We start from the raw sequence: 24455 nt of genomic DNA on the forward strand, positions 1-24455 counted from the left end.
GAACATAAACTATCTGCAAAGTTGTGAAGCCGACAGTGCATGATAAATAAAGTTATTGTCTATCAGAAAAAGAGAGTCCGCTCACATTTGTCTGAAGGAGTCTTCAGGAATTTGAATCTTTTTCTGTTATGGCCATACGTCACGAAGTAACACATTTGCATAATGTCCATAATGTCCATAATGTTGCATAATGTTGTTCAGCTGTGGACCCACTGTAGTCTGACAATTTGTGATTGATGCAGCTTGACTGTCTGTCTGTCTCATTAGATGGAGAAATGATAAAGGATGGCGCACAAAGGGGCTTTCACACTGAATGCAGAAAGCGCTGTGCTATGAAACCCATTAATTTCAATCAGGTACTGCTCACTGCAGAGCCGAATGGCCTCCAGCTCGCCCTCTCTGGATGTCCAGCTCCACCTCTGTGTGAACTAATGGGTGGAGTTAGGTTTAGGATAGGGTAAGGGGTAGGGTTAGGGTGTGGTTAGGTGTCTATCTCCATCCATTACCTCCAGCGAGGGGGAGCTGGAGCTCCAGCTGGAGCTCTGGCTCTGCAGCGAGCACCCTCTCGTTTCAATTGCTTCCGCTGTGCAAGGACGGCTTGTTTCTGCCTCGACCAAAGTGCACACGCAGCGGAGCGTGCATGCTGCGGACAAAGTTCAAATGTGTTATTTAAATTAACTTTTGCCGCTGCGCTCTGAAGGGCTGCACTGAACCCAGCGGCCAGCACAGCACTTTCCGCGTTCGGTGTGAAAGGCGCCTTAATGCATTATACAGTGTTTAAGTTTACAACATTGAGGTGTGCCCGGTTCACTTATATAAGCAAATTGTGAGCACTTTCCACGGTAGACCGTGCTAACTTGTCGATCAGCCACAGTCATTTCATCGTCAGACTCTGGCTGGAATTGTTATGGTAAAATCGATGCCATCTTTTCTATGTATTGACAAGTATCCAGGGCTGTCAGTCAGTTATGGCAATAGGTGTTTCGTTCTCCTACACGCTGTACACGGTAGACCAATCATAAAGGACTCCGCTATCTGACCAATCACAGCAGTGAGGGCTCACGGAAGGAGAGGTTTAGAGAGACTGATTCTTCGAACTGCCTCGCACAAGTCGTTTATGAATCATTTAGAAATGGGGTAAAATTAAATCTATTTTTTGGAGAAAACTGAAGTGTTTTTTTACCTTGCATACATTTAAAATATAAAAAAAATATATAATGTATGTATACATAAAATGTATTTACAATGTATCGCCCACATATTTTTATATATTTAAGATTATCTTAAGAAGCACTAAAGAATAATTTTTAGTATGTTAAGTACAAAATTAGTGTGTGAAAATAGAGCACTTTAAGTATATTATGGAAGTGCACTTTTTTTCAGCTGGTATATATTGTCTTCACATAGAGTACCATTAAAAAAAAAAAAACAATTCATCATATAAATAATTTTAATAATAATTCTAATATGACTATTTCATATATGGTATAAACCTATATCTTTTATATATATTCTGAGGATGTATATACATGTACTAATAATATATTGGCCTATAAGAAAAGATATATGATATCACTACTCGGATATAGGGACATATATGTACATATATTACATTTCCGTATGGGATAAACAAAGCAGTTACCAGAACTCAACAAGGCATGACGTCAGCTTTGCATTCTCCATAAAGCAGATTAGAGTGTTGTTTTGTTTCAGTTTGGACTGGTTCCAAAAGTGGCCAGGTCAGTAGTACTTAAATAAATGTAGTCATTATACTGCAGCTCATCTGTGAACACATACTGTGCTGTACCTGCAAGTGAGTGCAAATAATGGAGTCAGATATCTATTATGTCAGTTTTGAAAACAGGGATATTGAGGGCAGAACTCTACCTCAAACACCATGTCAAAGCCAGGATGCAGGAAAAGCTAAAAAAGGCAGTAAGTATAATTTTTCTGAAGTAGAAATGGTGTCGATAATGGTTGAGGGACTGAGAAATGTTACAAAACATTTCAGTCATTGTAACCATTGTTCTCTAAAAGCAATACGTCCTGCCCACATGAAATGTATTAACACAGATTTATTTATTTACTTTTTCAGCATATGTTCTTGTTTGTATATTTTACCAATTATTTATTAATTTCAGAGGATCGTCATTATAAAAGACCATCCAATCCAACAATGCTTTTTAATAATTTAATTACTTACAAAGGTTGATTTCAGGTGTTATATTTTATTCTGTGGAGTGTTATTTTGATATTTTTTTGTTTTGTTGTTTTTTTTCCATCCTGTTTGTCAGGAGGATGTGGATGTTTGGTGTTGATGGCGACTGCAGTGTGTTTCGTTTTGCTCATTTGTGGTCTTCTGCTGGTCTTCGTCACACTGCAGCACATCTCCATCACAGCAGAAAAACACCTGTTCAAGACTTACAAGGACACAGTCCAAGTGTTTAATCAGACGAACAACAGATTACATGACACTTACTCTGATCTAATGACTGAGAATGACCAACTACAGGAGCAATTCAACGACTTGAGTGATGAACTAAAAAGAGTTTATAAAAAAGGTTAGTACAGATCTGTATTTGTAGTTCCATCTTCCTACTTTTATGCATACAGTGTTTACAAAGTGTGTTTCTGGGGGTTTCAGGTTCATTGTCAGGTTGGTTTTTCATAACCGATGTTTCAAAGAGCTGGTCTGAGAGCAGGCAGTACTGCAGGAATCAAGGTGCTGATCTGGTCATGATCAAAACTGAAGAGAAGCAGGTACATTTCTGTGAGCATCAGTTAATGACTGAGAGCAATCTCACTTACTTTATTTTTTTATGCACACAGAGATTCATAACTTCAATCATCAGTGGTAATGAAAGAGTGTGGATTGGTTTGTCTGACACATACCGAGAAGGCAAGATGTATTGGGTGGAAAGTTCACCACTGAAACAAGGGTGAGTACTAAAAAGCACTTTTTTTGTTAAGTATTTGTATTCTAATTTTGATAATCAACCACAACCATCAGGAAATATCTGAGAATGTCACGGTTACAACTGTAACCCCCATTCCCTGAAGGAGGGAACGGAGACGTTACGTCAATATCTGTATTTGGGGTCTCCCTTGGGAGTCCAATCACTTCCGATCTTAGAAGAAAAAGCCAATGAAATTTGGCGAGTGGAATTTGCATGCCACGCCACACCCCTGTACATACGGGTATATAAGATGGCGACCACTTATTTAGGTTTTTGCTGAGGAGCCAAGAATCACCCGGCATCTCCAGCGTAGATCAGGATTGTGGCAAGAGGGACGTAACGTCTCCGTTCCCTTCTTCAGGGAACGAGGGTTACAGTTGTAACCGAGACGTTCCCCCCTTCAGTCGTACTCTACGACGTTACGTCAATACTGACATATTTGGGGTCCCTATGGAAAACGCCACAAGCCTGAACCACGTTACATAATTGAGGACAAATGCTGACAGGCAAGCGTGTCAGGACAAATGGACTCAATTCGTAACCTGCCCAACACCCTGGGAACCAGCTAAAAGGGGCCCACCAGGGATGCCAAAAATTGAAGCAGACCGTTGGGGGGGCGGAGCACAATGAAAAAAAAATAGTCATCATGTGAAAAGTTTTAACCTCTTTCGGTCTTACTTTTTTTTGTTGTTGTTGTTAAGGGAACATGATGGCAAAATCGTGGAAGAGAATAGACCTGAGCCACATCTGGAGGGGGCGAAGGAAACCCACTACCAGCACAGTAGCAAACTACTCCGCTTAGTTAGAACTGGAGGGCATGGAAGACCCAGAGTTCACCAAGGGGAACAACTGGGAAAGGTGCCCTGATCTGAAAAGAATGGTGCAGCAAGCCGACACCGAGCCGTCCTCCCATGATTTACCTTGATTTTACCTCAGAACAGGGGAGGAAACAGGCTCTATGCGGTGGTTGTAAAATCTTGTGAAGGTGTTAGGTGTCGCCCAGCCCGCAGCTCTACATATGTTTGCCAGAGAGGCGCCGTGCACCAGAGTCCAGGAAGAGGCCACACTCCGGGTGGAATGGGCTCAAACTCCTAGGGGACAAGGCTCACCCTGGCACTGGTAAGCCAGGGTGATGGCATCAAACACCCAATGGGCCAACCTCTGTTTGGAGACAGCATTCCCTTTCTGCTGTCCACCAAAGCAGACAAAGAGCTGCTCGGAGCATCTAAAGCTCTGGGTGCGGTCCACGTAAATGCGAAGTGCATGGACGGGACACAGCAGCCCAAAGGCCGGGTCTGCCTCCTCCGGGGGCAGCGCTTGCAGGTTCACCACCTGATCTTGAAAAGGCGTGGTGGGAACCTTGGGCACATAACCGGGCCGGGGTCTCAGGATAACGTGAGAATCAGCCAGCCCAAACTCAAGGCACGATTCGTTGACTGAGAATGCATGCAGGTCCCCCACCCTCTTGATGGAGGTGAGCACAATCAGGAGCAAAGTCTTAAAGGGGTCATCGGATGTCCATTTTCCACAAGTTGATATGATTCTTTAGGGTCTTAATGAAAAGTCTATAATATACTTTGGTTAAAAATTCTCAATGGTTGTGTAAAACAACACCCTTTTTACCTTGCCAAAATCAGCTCGTAAAAAAGCTTGCAAAAGCCATCTCATTCTGGTCGAGGCTGCTTTAAATGCAAATGAGCTCTGCTAGCCCCGCCCCTCTCTTCTCTCTGTGGAGTGATGAGCTGCTCAGAGAGATTGTCTACTTTAGCTACATTTAGTGCGTTTAGCCGCTAAACTTGCTAACTAGCACATTATTAGGAAAGGCGAAAGCAAAGATTTAAAAAAAAAATAAATAAATAAAAAAAAACCTTATACTCACTTCTGCTGTAACTGAAGCTGGATCATGAATGATTCGCGCGAACATAGACGGATATATGTAGATCGAGAGGCGCATTCCCTTCACAAACAAACATAATCTACTGCATCTTCAGTGGTTTAGATGTCGGGAGTAAATAACGACAACTATGTTCATTATTACATCCAGCAACACAACACCTCAATCGCTCAATCGGAGGTATTCTTAACTAACGTACATCCCTACTCCGGCATCGGAACAAAGAGGACAGACTGTGACAGCTGATCTGAGGTAAAACGCTCATGTCAATCAACTATCGTGGGAGCGGCCTCTGTCAGTGTGACGCCACAACGACAGGCATCTGAGAATGGCTCGATTTGAAAAAGGGGATATTATTTATACAGATTAATTAAAAACCACTTGTTGTGATTTTTTTTTCTTAGAGACCAGGAGACGTTTTTGGATATCTTGAAGCAGAAGTTTCTCTTTATTCAGATACTTGCTGCGTAGCTCTGCAGTCATCAAAAAGTCTAAGGCAGTGATACATTGTAGTTTATATACATTTAGGGGGCAGTGCTTAGATCTGGAGATAAAGCACCTGGGTGACAACCCCAAACAAAGCATGCAAATGAAGTATTCAGGTATAGCAGCCTGTACCATTTACACCAGTCCTAATCCAATCATCATAACTACTCGAAGACTGGGCAGAGGTACCAAGAGCCATTACAAACAAAAGGTGAACATCTCAGTAATCTGGCTCATTTGACTTACAATAAGAGAACAGGAACTGACAGGAACCTCTTGCTACAAACTTTGCTTGAGAGGATCATTTGTCTGATGTCATCATATTTGCTAAATACAATGTACTGCACCTTAGGTTTTCACGTGATGCTATGTCAGAACATAGGATCAGCATATTTTAAACAGTTTCTTAAATTTGTAATCCTACACACTGCATGGATTTTTATCATTATAGGGTAGATTTGTACATACACTGTCAACACACATTAATGTTCAAACAACATGTAAAAGTGAACTTAGCATCCGATGACCCCTTTATTTGAAAGATATTTAATCTCAACTGATTCTAGCGGCTCAAAGGGATCTCTCCGAAGGCCCGTAAGGACCATGGAGAGGTCCCAAGAAGGGATGAGGTGCGGACGAGGTGGATTTAGCCTCCTCGCACCCCTCAGGAACCTGATGAGCAGGTGATGCCTTCCCAAATGAAAACCATCAACTGTGTCATGGTATGCCACGATGGCTGCCACATAAACCTTTAAAGTGGAGGGGGACAGCCTCCGCTCCAACTTCTCCTGAAGAAAAGAAAGCACCACTCCAGTCGAACGTCTCTGAGGGTCCTCTCAGCGAGAGGAACACCAATCAACGAACAGACCCCACCTCAGAGCATAGGCCTACCTCGTAGAGGGGGCTCTAGCCTGAGTGATAGTGTCTACCATGGCCTGGGGAAGGCCGGAGAGGCCTACCGTGTCCCATCCAGAAGCCACATGTGACGGTTCCACAGATCGGGACGCGGGTGCCAGATGGTGCCCAACCCCTGAGAAAGAAGGTCCTTCCTCAGGGGAATCTTCCAGCATGAGTTCCGCGAAACAGATCCGGGTGGGCCAAAAAGGCGTAACCAACAAGATCTTCTCCTTGTCCTCCCGGATCTTGCACAGGGTCTGTGCAAGGAGGCTCACTGGGGGAAAGGCGTACTTGATGAGTCCCCGGGGCCAGCTGTGTGCCAGTGCGTCCATGCCGATGGGAGCCTCGGTCAGAGAGTAAAACAACTGGCAAAGGGAGGACTCTGGGGAAGCAAACAGATCTACCTGGGCTTCCCCAAATTGATTCCAAATGAGCTGAACCACCTGGGGATGGAGTCTCCATTCTCCAGGGAGAGTGAGCTGTTGTGAGAGTGTGTTGGCTGCACGGTTCAGCTACCCTGGAATATGAACGGTACATAGCGATTTGAGCCACGTCTGAATCCAAAGGAGGAGATGGCGGGCAAGATGCGACATGCAACAGGAGCGTAAACCACCCTGGTGATTGATGTAAGCAACTGTCGCCGTGTTGTCTGTCCAGACTAGCACATGCCTCCACCGCAGGGCCGGCCGAAACCGACGAAGTGCGAGAAACACTGCCAGTAACTCGAGGCAATTGATGTGCCACCGCAATTGCCCGTTGCATACAGCACCCCAGCCCATGCTGGAGGTATCCGTGTTGACAATCACGTGCCTCGAGACCTGGCCTAAGGGCACCCCCGCCCGAAGGAACACAAGGTCTGACCACGGGCTGAAAAGGCGGTGACATTCCGGGGTAATGCCGACCCGGAACGTACCACAGTGCCATGCCCATCTCGGAGGACTTTGTACTGATATGCCTGACCCTCAAAAGCAAACTGCAGGAACGATCTGTGTCGAGGCAGAATCGAGACATGAAAGTACGCGTCCTTCAGGACGATGGCTGCGAACCAATCCTGGTGTCGAATGCACGAAATAATGCACTTCGAGGTTAACATTTTGAATGGTAGCCTGTGAAGGGACCGATTCAAAACCTGAAGATCCAGGATGGGCCGTAACCCACCGTTCTTTTTTGGTATGATGAAATAAGGACTGTAAAATCCAGATTTCATTTCGGCTGGAGGGACAGGCTTGATTGCGTTCTTCGCCAGAAGAACCACAATCTCCGCACGCAGGACAGAGGCATCTGTGTGCGAGCGGACATATGTGAACAAGATGCCCTTGTACTTGGGTGGGCGCCTCGCGAACTGGATCGCGTAGCCGAGTCGAACCGTCCGGATTAACCAACGTGACAGGTTGGGAAGCGATAGCCACGCCCCCAACCTGCGTGCTAGTGGGATCAATGGAACGGGTGACGTACCGACGATGGGGCAGCCATGGGGAGGAAGGAGGCTCAACGTGGAATGCACAGCGTTCCAAAGAAGAATCGGGCTGCAAAGGGCAGCACTTCCTCCCCGATCTTGATCCCGCGGAGGTGGCGAAAGTTGTAACACCTCTCTTTTAATGATGTTACTCTGAGGGGTTCAACAGATTTTTTACTTGTACTGATTATTAACACTTCACAAAACAAATGCTCTTTAACCCTATTTTATTTCATCACAGGTGCTTATAAACATACCGCAAAAAAGGGAGTTCATGAATAAACTCTTATGCAAATTCAAAGGTCTTTGTCTCTTAAATGAGTCAATGAAAGGATGAGAACTTATCACTTTGATGTCCAGTCTTTGAGTTGAAGTGACTAAGATGATATAGTGAGTTTTAAATCCAAAAGGAAATTTGATAGCGACGCAATGCAATTATCCATAACACGAGAAATGTCCGTAATCAGCAGCATTCAGCGAGTCATTATCCTCAGCGCTGCGTTGGTTAAGGCCACGCGCTGTAACCTTGCAACCTGCGCGAACAGCACATGGTTTCCATACCCCTCGTATTCAAGAGATGCTTTTATCCAAATAGCGTTCATACAAGGAACACAAAGGTGAAATGCAAAAGAAAGCAAATGGCTAACATCAATAACCCGATTATACAAATACAATGTCAAAAATCCAAGACATTCCATACTCACTGTTGAGCGTAAACTCAAGAGTTCCCAACAAAGGATTTTAAATGAGCCGACAGTGTGTGTGAGTTCACCGCAATGGTTTCCCTCTACCAAACAAACTGCTTACTCTACGGTAGCTGAGCTTATATGCTTGATTACCTCTAGGCCATAGCGCCCTCAAGCTGCTCCTAGAGGCACTACAGGCAACCCATAGACAACACTATAGAAAGTTAACAAAAAAAGAAATGCAAAATACAATAAAACAACACGTAACGTTTTTTTCTGTTACAAAGTGTAGCCCAAGCCGGAGTCTGAGGAAGAGGGGCGTCGCTCAGGACTCGAACCTGGGGAGAAAGACCCAGAGATAAAGAAAATTGCTCTTTTTGTGAGTGGGTTGGTACCGCTGACCCGGGTACAACCCCCCGGCCCTCCCCCGGGGGGTGGGAGCGCAGATGTTTGTCTCACGCAAAGCAATCTCTTCCATCTCCGGGTCGCCCGTCTCAGGGTCATGTCGCAGAATTGCGGGTGTTCCTGGTTGTTGACGCCTGAGGAGCGGGCTGTGCCCCTCTCCCACGGCCAGCTCGACACCCCCGCTGAGGGGCCAGTTTAGATTCCTTAGGTGGTGGCGGGGGCGGGGCAGATGTTGAGGCCACAGGGGGGCGACGAGCAGATGAAGACCTGGCTGCCGGCGGCTTGTTGGACTCACACCGGGGCAGAATGTGCTTAATGGCCTCCGTCTGCTTTTGGACTGCCGAAAACTGCTGGGCGAAGTCTTCGACAGTGTCACAGAAGAGGCCAGCCTGGAAGACGGGCACGTCAAGAAAGCATACTTTGGTTGACGTCTGCCATCTGCGCCAGGTTCAGCCAGAGATGGCGCTCCTGGACTACCTTGCTAGAGATCACCTGACCAAGGGACCGCGCCGTACAGTTGGTCACTGTACGCAGCTCCTGCATTCACCACCTTTGCTCATCATCCACTTTGTTAGTGACAAAAATGTCTTCTCTGAAAAACAAGAATTAGAAATGGCACACTTTTAAAAGGAAACTCCCACATAGAATACACAAACTTCTCAAAACCATTGTTGTTCTCATGAACTATCCAAAAAATATTATAAAAAATATCACATTAGTAAAAATCACATTAGTTAACTTAATATTAATATAAGATAAGCGTTGCTCATTACAAAATAATTTTAATTCTGTAACTTCAGAACTTTAATTCTGTAAATTCAATAAGTTGACAAAAGTTGCGGTGTGACCCGACAATAATGTCCCGGTATGTTTCTGAAGTACAGATGTACTCCAAGCACTTGCGCTGCATCTGACATGAAGGACAAATGGATTTTCCAGTCATTACAAGCCATGTGTAACATCCAGTGTAGTCCGTCCCAAGCTGTTGCGGCATTGTAGACACAGTGTAGGGCAAATTACAGCAAATACAGTAGTATACAGCAAATTTGAAAAAAATACAGTAAGTCTCTGTATGTGGGGTCTGACGTCACAGAAAATTCCCATGATGCAATGGTTATTACAGTTATTACCACTGATCTATAATAGAGAACTGGATTGCTCATGACGTCATAAAAGTGAAGCCACCCTGCCGCCATATTAGTGTGCCCTAGTATGCGCATACATTCTATTAAATGAATAGGAAATTGTGTGATTTTAATGAGGAAACATCACATAACAAGTCTCACTGTACATTTTCACAATGCAAACGTCCTAAGCATGTAAATGGTTATTTGTTTAATGTCAGGAATTCCCTCTGCTTATTAAAAAATTACGTTCACATAGCCTAAATTACAGTCAGTTACATTAGATGAACATGATAAACATCGGACGTTCAACATATGTTTACAAATGACAAAGATTTATGCGTGGTATACATATTCCTTAATTCGCCTTGTACAGTTATTCACTGTTTATGTAATTTTGTTACAGTGTTTTTATTCATACAGAAGTCTAACTGCATGTTTCAACGATTTCATTAACAGTATTCATTTTGAAGCAGGTAATGATTTGTTCGTTAAATAACTAATTAATTCAACATGTACACATAACATTTTACTCGCATGGAAATGGCAATGTTAGTAAATCATTACAGACTTTGTGTGATCTTTAAGAGTCTGAAATAAATGTTGCTCAATCAGGCACATTAACTCTGAGAAATAATGCTGACTATACAGTATGAACCTAAAGACATGAAGCGTTATTTCAAAGATTTGAATTTCAATACAATGAGCAATATAGTAACAGAGGCTTGTATTGTATTATTTATTATATATTTAAATCGATTTCAAATACTACTAATACCATATTACCAATACTAATATGGTCATGTTTATTATTTCCTGCATAATTAGGTACATAAAGAAATATATTTTGTGTTGAATCAGTTACCTGTGTCTGCAAGTGCACAGCTGACACACCCACCTAAACGATTTCAATATATCGCTTTTCCTGCCCGAAAAGACCATAAACATTCCAGATAACATTTTAAATAAAAATTCTTTTACATACGCATATCTTAAAAACTAATCCTGTGTGAATGATACGCTTCAAATCGGGTGATTTTAGGTCAATGATTTGCATGTGAGTCAATGGTGCTCTCTGCCGGTAAGGAATAGTAAGATGGCAGATCGAACACTTCCGGTGGCTTCACTGCCTTTTGTTGATAGTAAGAAAATATAAAATAACACTTTTGTTAAACAATCAGCAGAAACTATCTGGGTAACACTTTATTTTGATAGTCCACTTTAGACATTCTGCTAACAGTAAGTAACTTTGCAACTGCATGTCAACTAGTCATCAGAATATTAGTAGACTAATATCTTCTAACACTCTTCTGAACTTTGCAAGTATATGTCAACTTATTCTACTAACTTTAAACCTGACCTAACAGTCTGCTCTGAGACTTAGTAGACATGTAGTTGCAAAGTTACTTATAGTTAGTAGAATGTCTAAAGTGGACTATCAAAATAAAGTGTAACCACTATCTGAAGTTTCAAAGTCTCAATCATAAACCAGAACGTTAACTCAAACACTCACACGATATTGGTCTGCCATCTTGGATTGGATTGGTTTTTAGTTTTACCTCCATTTCATTTTGCATTTTTATTAGCTAGTCAGTAAATGTGGGTCGTAGCAGCAAACACACTGTGAGATGATTATACTTAATTTCTGACACTGTCAAAAATTTATCACAGTGTATTGTTTGTCACAAGACTGTGACAATGGCCATCATTTGAAGCTGTTTTTTTCCTGCTGTGATTATTGCTCATTTTTGAGAATTTTGGTTCTGAATAATTGAAAATCTGATACATGTTATTCAGGTATTGGCAGAAAGATCAACCAAATGATGAGGGCCTAAATGAGGACTGCGTTGAACTGGTGTCTGCATTTCCTGCTCTGAACAACTGGAATGATGCACAATGCACAAACACCCAAAAAGCGATTTGTGAGAAATCTTTTATTTAATAAAATCACAATGTTGTTTACACATTTTGAACTACAGTTTCTGCCTTTTAAAATAATGTGCTACTTTCATTTTATATGAACGACTCTATATCAGTTTTGTTTCATAAATGTATGCAATGCAGAAAATTAAGAGTGGTTATCTAAATGAATGGAATGTAAAATTGTGATTATTTTCTTATTGCTTTAAAAATCTCACAACATCCAGTTTCTCACAACGTGAATTACGATAATGATTGACACCAGACTTTTGATGTATTCATGTCTTGCTCCATCACAATCACCTCTATGTTAATACCTATGTTAAGCTTATTCTAGCTGTTATCATGCATCTCAAGTGCTGAGATGAAAATGCAGAAATCTAAAGTGTCCCATATAGTAATACCCTATTTCATTTTATTATTGTGATACTGAGTGTCTGTGTCTGCTTTTGAATTTAAATGCTTACTCTTTGGAATAAAATAGGCAATTACTGTAATTGCCATAGTAAACCCACTGAATTTTGTTTTTACTTTCTTTCTAATGGCTAAATAAATAGTGATCAGGTGATGATGACATTACTATCATGTAGTGACTTAATTATCCAATCTCATTCAGAGTCCAAGCTCTGATTATATGTGTAGTATATGTTTAATGGTATTTACCGTTAATGATCTTGAGCATTTTTGGGGCTCCAGCACCTGCGTTTTATTTCTAACACATTCTATCAGTCAGCATCAAGTGTCATAAACTATTTTATACAGTTTTTAACAGGAGAACTTCAGTTTCAGTCTACTTCAAAATAATGGTGTTGTCGGTGTAGCTGCAACAGGGGACATGTCAACTAACCAAAATGTAAATATAGCACCACCAGAGGGATAGTTCACCCAAAAATGAAAGTTCTGTCATCATTTAATCACCCTCATGTTGTTCCAAACCTGTATGACTTCCTTTCTGCTGCTGAAAACAAAAGAAGGTATTTTTGTTTTCTTTCTATGGAATTCAATGGCTTTTGTAAACTGTCTGGTTATCGATATTCTTTAGAACACCTACTTTTGTGCTTGGAACAACGTGAGGGTCAGTAAATGATGACTGGATTTTCATTTTTGGGTGAACTATTAGGTTAAACTCAGGTGTTGTCACGAAGGAGTGTATATTCAGGACACACAGAGTGCATCTTAAACAGTGATTTGGGTGCAGAAGCTTGCTATTGTACACAGACAATATTGAAGCGGAAAGAACAAATGATAAGAATAGAAAATGGAAATGCTGGCATGTTTTTTTTTTTTTTTTTGGTTTGTTTTTTTTTCCTGTAAAGCCGCCATGGAAATACAATACATGTACAGATTCTCAACTTAGCACAGTCAAATGAACACACTTCCAATAACAGCAGCAACGACAAACAGAAAAGATAAGGACAAACACGCAAATGAAGAAGAACACTGAAAAAGGGCTTTTGTTCAGAGTAATAAACAAATGATGTTATGTGCTCGCCATGAAAGCACTACTATGCTTTCACAATTTCTTATATTCCTCCATGTTCTAACGTATTATTCAATGTTTGAAACTTTGTATTAGCACATCTTGTGTTCTTGCCGTGTTGTTTTCCTCATTTGTAATATCATACTTCTGTTTATAGGTTTAGATAGATAGAGTCTTGAAACTATAAGACAGGGCATAATATTGCTGCTTTTCTTCACATACTGTATAAATAAATTGGTTCTTTATGTGAAAATAATACTACACTTTATTACAATTGTTGTGAGCAGATAACTCTTTTCTGTGAGGATCAATCCAGCAGACATTACATGTTCCAGGTGAGCTGTTTTTTTTTTTTTTTTTTTTTTTTTTTTTTTTTTTTTTTTGGTGGTCGTATGCTAGTTTGATTAACTGTATTATACCTTAGATATTTAATTTTGATGCCACGTGGGCAATGTATTCAGAAAAGCATGCAGGGTCACACTTATATTTAACTTATTTTCCAAGATAAATGTCTCTTGAACAAGTATGGTGTCTTCATGTCTCTATTGTATTCAGTCAACTGATTGTGTGGTGATTTCCCACATCCACTGAAGGTGTAAGGATCCATCCATTGGCCCAAACGAGTCCAGTTGTCTGGTTGAAGGTTTAATGCATGTTCGGTCTTTTCACAGTGCTTCTGCAAAGTTGACTCCAATTTCATATGATCGTTAAAATTTAGGTGTTTAATTTAGGCTGATCACAAATATCAATTATGTATTAATTTAGATATCTTGAAAGTATAGACTCGCTATACTTTCAATTATTCGTTCATTGGGGACCCAATGCCTCTTTTGAGTCTGGCGCCGGCCGATTACGCCTATCTCACGATCACAAAAACGCCAGTCTGATGCTGAGTCAGAGGTCTGTAGGTGACTAATACCCTTTTTGACAGCCGCCTACTGCTTGCCTTCACAAAAAGTGTAGTTTACTTTAGTCTTCGCCAGTACAACTTGCTAACATCAGTGATAGACAGAAATCAGGAGGTCACAGGTGAAGTGCCTACTGCTCCATTCAATCCTGAGCCTGCAGTTTGCTCTATCCTGGTCATAATTTGCGGTAGCAAAAGCCTCCTCAAAATGATTTCAGAAGAGTCTAAAATGAATCAAGAAATAACATTTTATTTGTCAGGTAAAAATGTATCATGCCAATTACATAGTTTAACAATGAGAATCCAATTCAGAATTAAATTCAGTTCCAATTCAAATAAATACATAACATCAATTACCCAAAGATAAATCCAAGAGTGGGAGATGAATACTTGATCGCAGAGAGATACACAGCAGCATGTGAGAGATTTGGAGGCAAAGCTCCAGAGACTCTCACACACAGTGTGGTGGTTCTTCTGAATACAGAATCCCCTGGTAATGTTTTGTCACTTCGCTTATATACCCAGACCAAAACAAACAAATCTTCCAACCAGTTGTAAAAACATAAAGACCTTTTGGTTTGTCAGGAGATCTCATGACCCAGGGTCACACCTGGCTGGAGATTCTCACCCAAACCCTAAGGGGGAAAACGCACCCCTCAGCAGCAAAACACAATTCTACAAACGTTTTCAGTCTTCCTCATAATATAAGTGACTGCTGTGAAATTGAGACCATTTTACCAATCGCACGGAGACCTTTAGAACGATACCAAACATGAAGGGGAAGAGCAACATATTCGCAAGATGTAACACAGGTAGTATATGGACATTCTTGGTCACTTTCAGCGGAATCTTTTGGGGAAAAGTGTGAGATGCAGGAGGGGAGAGGAGAGGGAGGAAAGGGGTCGTAAATGAGCAAGGGAGGTGGTGTTGTTTGCCCTCTTTGAAGATCTCTTCTCCAGATTAGTTTTATTGTTTTGTTGCATGGCATCTGTTTTTGTCAGAGTTCCTGGACTTTAAATTCATGAGGAAATAATTTCCCATCTTACAAAGGTGCAGTCAAAATTATATTTATTTAACTTCGTAATATGATTTCTATGGAAGCTTGTTCCCACCACCGTATAACAATTCAAATGTAAAGTTGGCAACACCAAGGCTCCAAAAGTATAAAAATTTTTATCAAAAACTTTCACATAGCGTGTAACGTTTCGAGCACGCAGGCTCTTCATCAGACAAATTAAACAACACTAATGTGCCACTCTTTACACCTTTAGGTGATCAAAGGTCACATGACCATACACAATATTTTAATAATAAATAATAATACATCAAAACAATAACAAATCAACCAAAGAAAAGACAAAAGAGAAAAAACAAAAACTTATGAAACTATGCAAAATACAAGACAAAAATATTCTCAATAAACAGTTCAATAAACTTTAATCCCTGCAAACATACATAACACTAAGTTCATCTGGTCTCACCAAAACCTTTATTATATTATAGACCTTTAAATAAATGTCATAATGTAAAGAAATGGACAAATGTCACCACCGTATAAAACTAAAAAGGTCATTGCGACTTTTTAGCTTACAGTTCTGACTTTTTTTTTTTAGAATTGCATGATGTAAAGTTGCAATTGCCTATTAAAAGTCAGTCTTTTTTCCCCTCAGAACTGGACTTTACAATTTGCAATTGTGAGTTTAAAGAAGAAGAAGAAGAAGAAGAAGAAGAAATCATAATTGCATGAGTCAGAATTGTCAGAATAGTGAAATAAAGTCACAAATACCTTTTTATTTATTTATTACTCAGTAGCAAACACAAGCTTCCATATTTCAGATACAGAGCAAAGTGAGGTTGTTGTTGTTATCGTTCTGTTAAAAAGGAATTTTGGTAACCAGAGCTTGTTTTCTCTCTTGACAGAGCCTCTATGCCAGGGGTGGGGAACATGGATCCTGGAGGGCCGGTGTCCCTACAGAGTTTATCTCAACCCTAATCAAACACTCCTGAACAAGCTAATCAAAGTGTTCAGGACACTTGTTTTTCCAGGGTTGGAGCTGAACTCTGCAGAGACACCTCTATGCCAACCAGGATCCACCAAGAGACCTGATGAAGAATAAACAACTGCCTAATAGAACACGTTCTCTTCAGAGAAAGCAAAAGTAAAAACATGCAATTACACGGATCGTATACACTTTGAACATACTGTCTCAATTTCCAAAACTGAATGACAGATGATGTTTGTTTGTTTGTTTTTTACAGATTTTACTAGGAAGATCTTCACCTCCCTGAAATCATAAGGATTGTGGAAATTAATCATTAATGAAGAGGAAAAAATACTGTCTCTAACAGAAACAAAGACGTTTTAAAGCAAAGGTTTTTTGCAAAGTGAGCTGGAACGTGAGTATTCTTGATTACATTGTTTGCTTATGAATGTTTGCAGGATTTAAAAAACAAAAAAAAAAAACAAAAAAAAAACACCTACATCTACTGCTCTATTTATTATTTACATGCAGAGATTTAGCTGGACAAACAAAAGCAGTGAAACTAAAATAAATCAGTTAAAACAACAAAAGAGTTTAGTTTAATCAACAGAAATTCCAAATATTGTGTTATCTGAAAAACATTAATTATCTTAGCTCATTTGACAAAAGATGTACAATAACAAATCATGAAAATAACCAGAGATGTATAAAGTACTAGAGACCCAGACTTGAGTAAAAGTACAAGTGCTCTATCAAAAAAGTGACTTGAGTAGAAGTTGAAGTGCTCTTTAAGCACCTTACTTAAGTGGAAGTACTAAAGTATTCAACATTTTTTGTACTTAAGTATTGCAAGTAGTTTATTTTAAAATTTACTACTCAAATACTGAAAGTAAAAGTACAAGTATTGTGTTATGTAGTTATTAAAGAAAGCAGTCAAAAGACATCATATATATATATATATATATATATATATTGTATTGTATATTTTAAATATCTTTTTGTGTCAAACAGTCAAACAGGTTTGAAACAACGTTATGAAAAGAATACCTAAATTGTGCCTTTTTTCTCCACAGCTGATTCCCTTCTTAAACTAGTGTGCATCATATATATATATGATGGGTCAAAAACACCATTCAGCGTGACAGCCTTTATGATAGCCAGCTAGTTAACGTTAAGTGAACATCGCAGCATGTTATGAACCACGCATACCTAATGTTAGTTAACTTATCTAGCGCTTAGGGATAGCTCAAACTGCTGTGTTTTGTGTATTATATTATTTTTAACTTACCTTGATATGTTTCTTCAAATTCGACGGTGAATTTTTGAAGGCCATTATTTCGCAATCTTTCGGGAGGCAGAGTAAGCACTTCATTCTATATGAATTGTCTTTCACTCCGACAAATACAAACATGGACCACCACGGGTGGTTTTCTTTCTCATCGCCACGATCAGTTGAAAGTGAAGGAGTTGAAGGTGGAATTTCTGGGTTTTCCATGTCGAAAACAAACTAAAGTGCTCTCAATGCAGGCAGGCAGCGCTGTCTTCTTTGATCGTCTGATTCGCTCAGTGATGAGCCAGCTTATTCAAACCTGTGACAGAGCCATCTACTGCTCTGGCAGTGATAATGTGGGTTTGGAATGATTTGTAACATTTTTATAATTGTAACGAGTAACGATGCAGCACATAAAAAATCTATCGGAGTAAAAGTATTAAACTTATCGAAAATATGTACTGAAGTAAAAGTGGAAGTAGGAGAAAAAAACAATACTCCAGTAGAGTACAGATACGGCCTTTTAGTATTTAAGTACAGTAGTGAAGTAGTTCTACTTCATTACTATACATCTCTGAAAATAATGTAATGGTCTCAAAATGTAAGTTCTTAGGAAAAGCAAATGCAGTTTCCACAGAAAGCAAATCTTTGGTTATCTTAAATACGCATAAATATATTCCGTTCTTAAATATTTTTCTTTGCACAAATTTTCAGCAATGGGCAACAGTATGTCAACTCTAAAATAACATGGCTACACTCTAGTGAGTGAGGAGGAGAATAAGATCCTGGTGAAAAATGAAAATGGTGATCAGTTTGTCATTAAAAAGCTGAGCGCTAACCAGGTAAGTTAGTTTTATTATAATGACATCCGAGTTAAATAGGAAGAAAGAGAACTTCCTAGCCCACACATAAATGTTAATACTTAAAGGGATAGCTCACCCAAAAATGAAAATGATGATTTATGATTTATTCACCCTCAAGCTATCCTAGGTGTAAAAGACTATCATCTTTCAGACAAACACATGCTTAATCCTGGCTTAAGAAGTGCATCCATCCATCATAAAAGTGTTCCACGCAGCTCCAGAGTGTGAATGAAGGCCTTCTGAAGTGAAGTGATGGGTTTTTGTAAGAAAGATATCCATATTTAGAACTTATTTAATGTATTTTAAAGCCAGTTATTTTAGTTTATAAAGTTTCAAATTTGAGTAATTTTTCCTTCAGAAGGCCTTTATTAACCCCCTGGTTGCTGTGTGGATTAATTTTATGATAGATGGATGCACTTTTTTGGGCTTCAAAATACAGCACCCCATTCACTACCATTATAAAGCTTAGAAGAGCCAGGATATATATATATAAACTCAGATTGCGTATGTCTAAAGATGCCTTGAGGGTGAGAAAATAAAATGATGGGATAATTTTCATTTTTTGGTGAACTATCCCTTTGAACAACATTTTACAACATTAAACAGTAACTGTTATTTTTGTTTTTATTACTGTAAAGCTGCTTTGAAACATTATGTATTGCATAACGTGCTATAAATAAACATGACTCAGTGAGTTCCTGTCTGTTTTTAGGATGAATCTAAGTTTTCCCCCTATCTCAATCACCCACACATCGTCCAGCACAAGGAATTTATTCAAGGTTGAAAGAAAATTAAAAATTATTTCTGTTCATCTACTTTCATCTTAGCTGCATTCAGGGCTAAATTAATTATTAAATATTAATGTGTTTAAATGATTTTTAATGGTAATGAATCTGTTTTCAGATTCTGACTGCTTGTATCTTGTACTGGAGCACTGTGAAGGTGGAGATCTCACTCAGAAAATCAAAAAAAAAAAAAAAAAAAGGAGGGAAACATTAAGTTTTTTTGAGAATGAGGTATGATTGTAGATTGTTAGAATTAGCTTAACCCATTAGCACAGGCATTGAAATCTTCAGGATTACATAAAAATGCAAGCAAGTGACACTTGCAAAAAAAACAAAAAAAACAAAACAAAACAACAACAACCCTATATAATGACATGCATATAATGTAACTTAATCTTGAGATGTACGTCAGAGAACACTTGAGCAACCAGCTTCCCACATAACACTAAAAGTATCTCATAATATACAGTGCCTTGTGAAAGTATTCATACCCAATATATCGGATGTTACACCTCATATAGACAGATGTATGCCATTCCAAATCATTTTTTACCTCTTGTCATCAATACTGCTTTTTGAGCAAAATGAAATTTGTAAATTCACATTTTACTGATTTACAGATTGTGGACTGGATTGTGAAGATCTGCATGGCTTTAAAGCACCTGTATGATCAACAGATCCTGCATAAAATCCTGAAACCCGAGGTACAGATTTAACTGTAAAGAAAAGAATGAATATAAGCGGCAGCATACAATACACAGTGCAGTGGTTGACAAACTGGGAAGAAATCAGGATGTAAAATAATCTCATAAACTCACAAACACACTAAGGGGCTGTATACACAAAACCATTTTCAATTGAAAACGGAAAACTTTTTTATGTGTTTGGCTGTTCGTTTACATGACAACAGTGTTTTGGAGGCCTGAAAACTCAACCTTTTGAAAGTGGGTTTTAAAGTGCAAGGATTTAAAAAACAATGCCTTTACCATCTGCATGTAAACATCAAAAAGGTAAACTGGTGAAAACGGTGACGTCATGCACATGCCTATTAGATTTTTGCGTGATGACTCTTGATAAAGTGGCGTCGCCAACTACTGGCCTGACAGCAGAATACAGTGTTTTTGGTCATTTTCACAGATCCGTGTGAATGGGCATCATTTTGACAATGTTGTTGTCTTTTTTTAGTACATTTTTTTTGTGTAAACATACCCTCATTAACATTGAGAAACCAAAAATTCTGCAATTAGAATAAACTGATTTAGAATAAAAGAGATAGTCAAAGCATTGTTAGAAAATGCTTTCACTCATTAACAGCATCTCCAAACTTACAAAATATATCTATTTTCTTATGACTGAGTATATTCTTCACTACATTTGGAACTATTAGTCTTGGAGATTTTGGAGTGTTCCATCAACGGTATTGTTTGCTTCTATAATTCAAAAGATAACTTGTCAGGAACTCATCAATGCATAATACAAAAAATACACCATTCCTCATATGTGCTTTATGATCTGTATTCTGTACCATATTTTCCTGGTTTCTATCAGGTCCACTGAACAGCAAACAGCAGAAAATAATCCTATCTCATATGTCGCACCTGAGATTTTGAATGACAAACCTTTTGATGAAAAAACATAATAAATCTTCAAACTACAATTATGATGGGCTATACAGTATAAGTTTCAAACTGAATGCTTACACTATGCTGTTAATTGGTTTCACAGTGAAATATGGAGGTTGGGATGTGTCATCTATGAGCTATGCATGCTGAAATGTGCGGTGAGATTTTCCTTTCATCAGTTTTAACGGGTTAAAACGATGTTCTAATGCAGGGAATTTCACCTAATGTATTAAGAAATACCAATGTGGTATCAAATAAAATTTGCTTTAGAGTGCATTTAGTGTGAAGTATTCAGGAAATAGCGACAGCTACAGTTTACAGTTATTCAGTAAAGTAGTTTAAAATATACACACCTTGTTATTTTACTCTAGCCCACTGCTAGCTTTTCATATCTGCCTCTCACAGCATGCCTCTCTTTTGCATCATTAATGGGTTAGTTTACCCAAAAATGAAAATTATCCCATAATTTACTCACCCTCCAGGCATCTTGGTTTATATGATTTGCTTCTTTCAGACGAATCCAATCAGAGTTATATTAAAAATCATCCTGACATGGAATACAACGTTTTTGTTTGAGCCTGTTGATAAATTAATCTAATTTTTGTCCCCATTTAGTTTTCTGCAATACTCACAGTTGAGAGTGTTAAAAAGATACTCACATTCTCCTGTGAAGCTCTTCCTGAGACCTTCTCTGATGATCTTCGTCAGCTGGTAACAGACACACTTCAGATCGATCCAGCGAATCGCCCATCTGTCAGCGAGATCTTGACCAGAGCTTTTATCATTAATTATCTTCGTGACAAGGTGAGTAACCTCATCAAATTGTCGCAAATTTAGCTCAAAGGGAAATATATATAAATGATTACAATTAATTATGATTAATTACAATTATTTATATCAGCTGCCAGTAGTAACTGTAGCAGAATTAATTTTCCATCAACTAATCTGTTCGCCCAGCGAACATTCAGTATAATTTTTATATTAACTCTAAGAAATGATATTTTCTTGGCCACAGAAAATAACTTTCTTAAAGTACTATTGCATTAGAGCATGTAGCTCGAATCGGAATCGTAAAGGGACTTTAATTTGCAAAGCAGAATCAGAATCAAAACTCATGTATGTCATGGATTGGCCAGGCTCTTCCACCACTCACACCCAGCGATCTCAATCACCGGAGTTCTAACTCACAGCACCTGCACCTAATCATCAGTCAGCCTACTTAAGCACACACCACACTTCAGTCTCTGTCCGGGCTTGTTGATACGAAGCGGACTCATTGTGCCTGTCGTCAAGAAGTCACAAACTATACTTACATACGAATACTTACCTGTTTCTCTTGTGTTCCAGTCCTGTCGTCCTTGTCTCTCCAGTCCAGTCAGCGGTGTGTGTGTGTGTTCGTTCAGCCATCAGATCCAGTCCAGTCATCCTGCAACAAAGGATCTAATATCATCATCTCATCATCATTCAAGTCAAAGTCAAGTCCTACCAGATCCACCGAAACATCTTCTGCTTCACGTTTGCTCTGCTGTTTAAAATAAACATCCCTTTACTGCACTAACCTGTCTTGCCCGTTTGTGTCCGTAACAGAAGCCCGGACCGAAGACAAATCTCAGCATGAGCACTTCAGATCCGTTTCAAGAGCTGGTGGATTCCCTCAGGAAGGTTCTCCTTCAATCCCCAGCCACCACGTCACCTGTTTCACCCAGCGGATCGTCACCGGCACCGAGCACTTCTTCTCACACTGTTCCATCCAGTCCCATGGCCCGACCGGCGCCCTACTCTGGCCGGGCGGAGGAGTGCAATGGATTTCTTTTGCAATGTTCCTTGGTGTTTACCATGCAACCAGCATTATATCCAACAGATCAATCTCAAATTGCTTTTATCATCTCACTGCTTACAGGTCCCGCACTGCAGTGGGCAGAAACATTATGGCTCCAAGACGGCCCGGCGACTCGATCCATCCGGGCATTCACGGCTCACTTCAAGGAGGTTTTCGGTCAGTCTGACAGCGACATCACAGCAGGAGAACAGCTCTACCATTTAAAGCAAGGTACTATGTCTATCCAGGAATATTCATTGAAATTCAGAACCCTCGCTGCTGCCAGTGGATGGAACGAGCGATCTCTCCTCACCACCTACCGGCTAGGCTTGGAGCCCAAACTTCATCTGCAGTTGGCTGCTCACGACGATCACCAAGGATTAGAGAAATTCATTCAACATTCCATCAGATGTTCAGACCGCATGTCTTCCTACCAAACCGAAACTGCAGCAGCCATACCCGCACTCCTCCGTTCACCAGAAGGAATGACCCCTCCAGAACCAGCCTCCGAACCTATGATTCTCGACTCAGGAAAATTGTCTTCCACCGAGTGGCAGAGGAGGTTGACCCGGGGTCTGTGCATGTACTGTGGCGTTAGCGGTCATCTAAGGCTGAACTGCCCCTCCCGGCTGACTCGTTCTTGAGTGAGTGTCGTCCAGTCAGACGCGGAAAATTTACACCCATTGACCACCAATGTACAAATAATTACTTCCACTCATTCTGTTTCAGTCACCGCTCTCCTCGACTCCGGGTCAGCTGGCAATTTCATCTCGGGTACCCTCTGCCGTCAGCTCAAGCTCCGCACCTTTACCACGTCAAGCAAATATCAGATACACTCAATAACAGGAGAACTACTGTCCCGGAGACAAATTCAACACAAATGTGACGCCACAAATGTGGGACTATTTCATAGGTAGAGGATTCAACTGCTGGTTCTGGAGGGCGCTACTGTCGACGTCATTCTGGGGCGCCCGTGGCTGGTGAAGCACGATCCCATTCTCTCTAGGGGCACTGGCGAAGTACAAAGAAGGGGTAAAGAATGCTTCACTAACTGTTTCCCTGACCTTCCTCGACCAGTCAAGAAACCCATCTCAGTCTGTGTTACATCCGTTGATAGTCCTGTGGCTAACCAGTCTGTCAAGATTCCCTCTATTTATTCCAATTTCAGCAATGTTTTTTGCCCCAAGAGAGCTTCCCAGCTACCTCCTCACCAGCCATGGGACTGTGCCATTGACCTCGTTCCAGATGCACCGTTGCCCAGAGGAAGGATTTACCCGTTGTCACTTCCAGAGAGTAAGGCCATGGAGGAATACATCAAGGAGGCGCTAAGTCAGGGGTACATCCGGCCATCCACTTCTCCCACAGCCTCCAGCTTCTTCTTCATCTCCAAGAAGGATGGAGGGCTGCGTCCCTGTATAGATTACCGGGCCATCAACCGGTACACCGTCAAGTTCCGTTATCCCCTTCCTCTCATCCCTGCGGCTCTGGAACAGCTCTGCACAGCGCGGATTTTTACTAAATTGGACCTCCACAGCGCCTACAACCTGATCCGGATATGTGAGGGGGACGAGTGGAAGACTGCCTTCGTGACCCCTACTGGCCATTACGAATATCGGGTCATGTCCTATGGTTTAGTAAACGCCCCCTCCGTATTCCAAAACTTCATCCACGAAGTACTCCGGGAGTTCCTGCACCGATCCGTCATAGTCTATATCGACGACATCTTGATCTACTCCCGGAGTGAGGCCGAACATCGCCACCATGTTGCGGAGGTCCTGTAGAAATTACGTGAGCATCAGTTGTATCTGAAGGCAGAAAAATGTTCATTTCATCAACCATCTATTCACTTCCTTGGATATATCATCGACCGTCATGGGGTCCGCATGGACGAGGGGAAGGTGG

At 40.4% G+C, this 24455-nt stretch overlaps 1 protein-coding gene across 1 annotated transcript; it reads left to right on the forward strand.

Moving 5' to 3' along the window:
* The first annotated feature begins 1796 nt into the window (after positions 1-1796).
* LOC127163454 (CD209 antigen-like protein E) lies at positions 1797-12253 on the forward strand. Its single transcript, XM_051106688.1, has 5 exons — positions 1797-1935; positions 2295-2561; positions 2645-2760; positions 2830-2939; positions 11703-12253. Exons 1-5 carry the CDS (start codon positions 1827-1829, stop codon positions 11845-11847), a joined length of 747 nt encoding a protein of 248 aa, XP_050962645.1. The 5' UTR covers positions 1797-1826; the 3' UTR covers positions 11848-12253.
* The last annotated feature ends 12202 nt before the right edge of the window (positions 12254-24455 follow it).

This window comes from Labeo rohita, chromosome 3 (genome assembly GCF_022985175.1).
Source record: "Labeo rohita strain BAU-BD-2019 chromosome 3, IGBB_LRoh.1.0, whole genome shotgun sequence".
NCBI lineage: Eukaryota > Metazoa > Chordata > Actinopteri > Cypriniformes > Cyprinidae > Labeo > Labeo rohita.

Bases quoted from the DNA above. Each gene is read 5' to 3' on its own strand.
- LOC127163454 (XM_051106688.1), top strand. From the start codon at position 1,827: ATGGAGTCAGATATCTATTATGTCAGTTTTGAAAACAGGGATATTGAG. The intron at 2,562-2,644 runs GTTAGTACAGAT...TGGGGGTTTCAG, and splicing joins AAAAAGAGTTTATAAAAAAG to GTTCATTGTCAGGTTGGTTT. The intron at 2,761-2,829 runs GTACATTTCTGT...TTATGCACACAG, and splicing joins TCAAAACTGAAGAGAAGCAG to AGATTCATAACTTCAATCAT.